The sequence below is a fragment of the Trichinella spiralis genome, assembly GCF_000181795.1.
Source record: "Trichinella spiralis strain ISS 195 chromosome Unknown Scfld3998, whole genome shotgun sequence".
Lineage (NCBI taxonomy): Eukaryota > Metazoa > Nematoda > Enoplea > Trichinellida > Trichinellidae > Trichinella > Trichinella spiralis.
In genome coordinates this window covers 1-4,746 of record NW_003530937.1, presented here as the reverse complement: position 1 = coordinate 4,746, position 4,746 = coordinate 1, and the positions used below count along the sequence as shown (strand labels likewise).

The following is a 4,746-nucleotide window of genomic DNA, read 5'->3' as shown; positions in this document are numbered from 1 at the left end:
CTCATGTCATCACCATAGCACTTCCACACGACTGACACGGTAAACAAAAAATCCCAGTTGAACTGTTGGAAATGACCGCGAACAGTGATGATTCACGCCTCGTGGTATGACTAGCAGGCGTGGAAATTGAATCGTAAAAATTCCAATAAAACGTGATTGTTACAAAAGTGATTGTTTGAATAAATAGAAGAAACAAAAGCAAAAAATTGCACCAAATTAATTATCGTAATTGATAAATAATATTGTTAGTCGAATTGAGAAATTAAAAATAAATAAAATAAATGGCGCTCGATGTATTGTTTGTTCAAATAGAGATAAAAATTCAGGTTATGATGTTCAGGTTCGTAGGGACTTGAGCGACGGATCTGCGGCGATCGATTGGTACAGTATAGTCAGTAAGGCGCTTTTGGTGTGTTCGACGCGGCGGGTTGTAAGGCGCTGTTTTTCCAATCACCGATGGCGTACGTTCGGTGTGCAGTTTTATTCTACTATTGCACAGTCGTAGTTGCAGTCTTTGGTATGCAATTAAAAAATTGCCGTTGATTCGATTGATCATAATTTTTTCCCAAAATCCAGGCGTCCACTTGGAATTGAATCCTCGCACATTGCAGAACCGTAAGACCGGTGAAAATTTCGCAGTCCAATGCAAAATCAAAGACGCCAGTCCGTCCGACGTGCTCGGACATCCGAAATGGTTTCACTCCATGCCGACCGGCGCTGACCAGCCGATACCATCCACTGGACGGTGAGTTGTTTTTTGTGAAAATTATTCAAATTCTGGTGGAATAGTAGTATTTTGCAGTTGTTTTTTTTCTTCTTCTGTTTCGACTGTGTTTTGTCAGAAAATTTTCCATTGTACAATTGAAAAGCATAACAACGTACACAACTCAGAAAGTGGATGACAATTTGAGAAAGGAAAAAAAAAATAACATTCGATTTATTTTTTCACTGCATCAGAGCATAATATTTTTCCCCCATCGATCGGTACTGCTAGTCTGGACACCGTACGTATAAATATATATGATATAATACTAGTTTGAGAATAATTTGTCAGGGCACAATGATCATTGAATATATACTTGTACAGCGTTGTACTTGGTATATTTTTTGAATAATTAGCTTCTTCGGCAAGGTGTGAACAGTTTTTTCTTTAATTTTGTGTAAACTGGTGAAGAAAATTCGAAAGTGTCGATGATGCTCAATTCGACGCGGCCTTGCTTGCGCTGGTCGCCTTTGTGGAATTAGTTTCGCATCGCCGGTTTTGGCTCTTTTTCTCCAACTAATTTCTACAACAAACTGAATAATTATTGCCTGAGGTCATTTGGGTTTTCCATTTCGTCCGGCAATGCTGGTTTTACATTTTCCACATTTTCTACACGTACATCATCGCATACAATATTATACATTGCACACATTTCAAGTCAATAAATTCTATTGCCCATCTGTCTCTCTGTGTGTGCATATAATTCAGAAGAAGCCCAATCGACCGACCGGTTGGCCAGTTTGCATAGCTTCACCGAAACATAAAGGGCAAAAATAAAATTATCCTCCTGATCATTTTATTTTTAATTGAAATTTTTCAAATAAAACCAACAAAGCTACTGCACTATCACGTCAATAAGAACACAGAGACTTTTTAAGTGGTCGAAAATTATTTATTTATTTATTTATTTATTTGTTAAATGTTGAAAGTCGAAATTTTTCATTCCAATTCATCACAGACGATTTGAATCAAAATTGCATCAATTCAACAACAAACACACTTCAACGGACGACTACGACGACGATTTTATTGATTTTAAGCCTGTTCTATTTGTAGAAAACTCGGCGATGTGATGTATGTTTGTTGTTAACAATTTTTCTTCTTTCTCATGCTTTTCTTTGGCCAACCGTGAAGTTGCAAAATTTATAAGAAAATCAGCGAAGAGAAAAAGAAACAAACAACTTTTGTTTGTTTTTGTTTATATTTAAATTTATCGAAGATGTGGTTGTGAGAATTTTCTTTTTTTTTTTTTCTACAATCTTCTCAATTGTATCGTTTCGAGAAAGCAACAGTTTTTTTGTTTGGAAACAATATGAATTTTGAAGTGTAAAGAAAAAAGAATTTTTAAAACCTGAACAAACATCCCCTTGGGAATTGGCTGTTTTCAATTTTTTCTATTATTAAATTTATCGACAGCCTGTTGTTCAAGTTATACAATTTTTGTTTCTTTTTTTTCTTTTGAAAATGACATTTTCACTTTCACTTATTGTTACATTTTTGTTTTGTTTGTTTGTTTATACTTTTTGATACATTTGAGAAAATTGTATAAATATATATATATTTTTTAATTTTCTTTTAAAAGAAATTGTTTCTTTTCAATTTTAGCGTTGGTGTGAAACTGATCGACTCGTTGACATCGAATTTGCTGTTCACAAAGGCGGAACGTTCGGACGAAGGGACCTACAAATGTATTGCGCAAACAACTGGCGGCAATGTACTTGCCCAAAGTATCGATTTGAAACTTTACGGTAAGAAGCGGAAATTTGCAAATTTCATTATTGTTGATATGATGTTTCAATGTTTTTTTTTCCAAAAATTGATTTAGAAAAAATACAATTTTTCGATACACCAATCACCCAACATCCTCGAGATGGTTCTGATGCTGTGATTGTTTGCCGTGTCAAAGCGGATCCACCTGCTTCAATTCTTTGGTATCGAAATGACCAATTAATAACTGAGGGTAAAATGGGAAAATTCATTTTTTTTTCTTTTGTACTTTTTACAATAAATTATTTCTACAGAAAATGAACGCAACTATAAATTGCTCAATGGGAATTCGGAATTGTTGATTCCAACATTTTCCGTCGAAAGGGACAACGGTATTTATCGTTGTGAAGCTCTTCAAGAAGAGACCGGCGATTTTCAATCACTGGAAATCACCGTCGAAGCATACGGTATGTAAATTTTGTTTTAGAAATTTTAATAAATTATTCTTTTTTGCCTTTTAGTTAAACCAGAAATTACTTTCATTTCACCATCGATGGAAGTGTTTGAAAAAAGCCAAGCCCATCTACTTTGCACTGCTACTGGTACACCGAATCCTGAAATTTCGTGGCTGAAAGTAGTTTTTTTTTTTGTTTGTTTTTCTTAATTATCAGTGAAAAAAAATGTATTTTAATCAAAATCAAGGATGGACATCGAATTGCCCCTGACAAAAAGTACGAAATCAATCTCCAAAGTGGTGAAATGGTCATCAATGATGTCGACAGTGAAGATGCTGGAATTTACACTTGTCAAGCTGAAAACAGTGTTGAATCGACTACCGAGACGGTTAATTTGAATGTTTTCTGTAATTTTCGATTTCTTTTTTTTTTCCTAAATATTCAGCGGTTATTTTGCACATAATAAAAATTCCCTTTTTTGTTTAATTCTCTTATTTATTAGTGATGCCAAAAGTTGCACCTATGAGCGATTTGAAAGTGAAAAAAGGTGACAACATGGAATTGGTGTGCAAATTTTCTGGCGGCAAACCAATGTCGGTTGTTTGGAAGCACAACGATATGATTTTTGAAGAACCAGTCGATGGATTTGAAAGCAATCTTCCTGAGGTGTGAATAAATTATATGACAATAATTTCCAGTTATAATAATTTTCTTTTTATTTTTAGAGATACGCTGTTCACGCTCAGGAAGATTCATTGACATTGCACGTTTTTCAATTGGAACTGAACGACAGTGGTGTATTTGAATGTGTGGCCACTAACAAAGCAGGATCAACTTCAGCTTCGCTTACTGTCAGTGTTATTTGTAAGAATATTATTATTATTATTATTATTATATTTATATTGTCGCTATATATGTGTGTATATAATAATTTGGTTTTTTTTTTCATTTATCAGATCCACCAGTAATTACGAAAAGTAATGAAGGTATTGTAAGAGCTGTCAATGGCCAAGAAGTGACTTTGTTTTGCGAAGCGTCGGCAGTGCCACCGCCCACTTGGACTTGGCTGTCTTCCAGTGGATCAGAATTGTTCACAGATGAGACAAAGTACTTTGTAAACACGTCGGTCAATCAGCTGAGTACTTCATTGAGAGTAAGTTGAGGAGAAGAATAAATTATTATTATTATTATTATTATTATTATTGGTGGTATCTTTTTTCATTGCAATAGGTGGTGATGTCTGAGATCCAAGATTATGGACGATATGCTTGCAAAGCTGACAACGGGGTTGGTGAGACGGCGTTGCAACCGATAGATGTTGTGCAAATTCGTAAGTGACTTGTTGTTGTGTTTTTTAAAGCCATGCTTCTTTCTTCCTCTCAAACATGTGCATATCAACTGTTGTGTGCAGGACAGCCGCCCAAGCCTGAGCTTATGTTCGAAAATCAACATCCAAATTATGCGTCGATATTGATTCCAAACTATGCCGGCCTTGACGCCAAAGAGCAGCCGTTGTTGGTTGTTTTCGAAGTTGTCAAAGAGTCGAACTTTGTCGAAAATGATTTCAACTGGGATTCAAGTGACGTTGTGCAGACAGATATGACTTTCGGTCAGTAGTAGTCAGCTTTCATTATTGTCATTTATAAAAATTAATCAATTAAAAAAAAAATTTTTTTTGAAACAGATTCAACAAGTTATAATGTGCGTGGTTTGACACCAATGACGAAATATGTTTTTCGAGTGCATGCTAAAAATGAAGCTGGATCATCAGAATACGCCGAAGCATCTTATGAAACAGTAAGCGAGAGTGAGTAATTTTTT

General features: G+C 35.1%; 1 protein-coding gene across 1 annotated transcript; it reads left to right on the top strand.

Moving 5' to 3' along the window:
- Window positions 1–456: 456 nt before the first annotated feature.
- Window positions 457–4,732, top strand: Tsp_12949 (putative immunoglobulin domain protein; the record flags this gene model as incomplete). The annotated part of the gene is made up of 13 exons (XM_003367598.1): window positions 457–517; window positions 577–745; window positions 2,369–2,511; window positions 2,589–2,723; window positions 2,785–2,937; window positions 2,992–3,104; window positions 3,173–3,332; window positions 3,428–3,591; window positions 3,651–3,789; window positions 3,882–4,078; window positions 4,171–4,255; window positions 4,337–4,534; window positions 4,667–4,732. Coding segments are annotated over exons 1-13 (1,783 nt in total), but the record flags the coding sequence as incomplete, so codon positions are not given.
- Window positions 4,733–4,746: the final 14 nt, after the last annotated feature.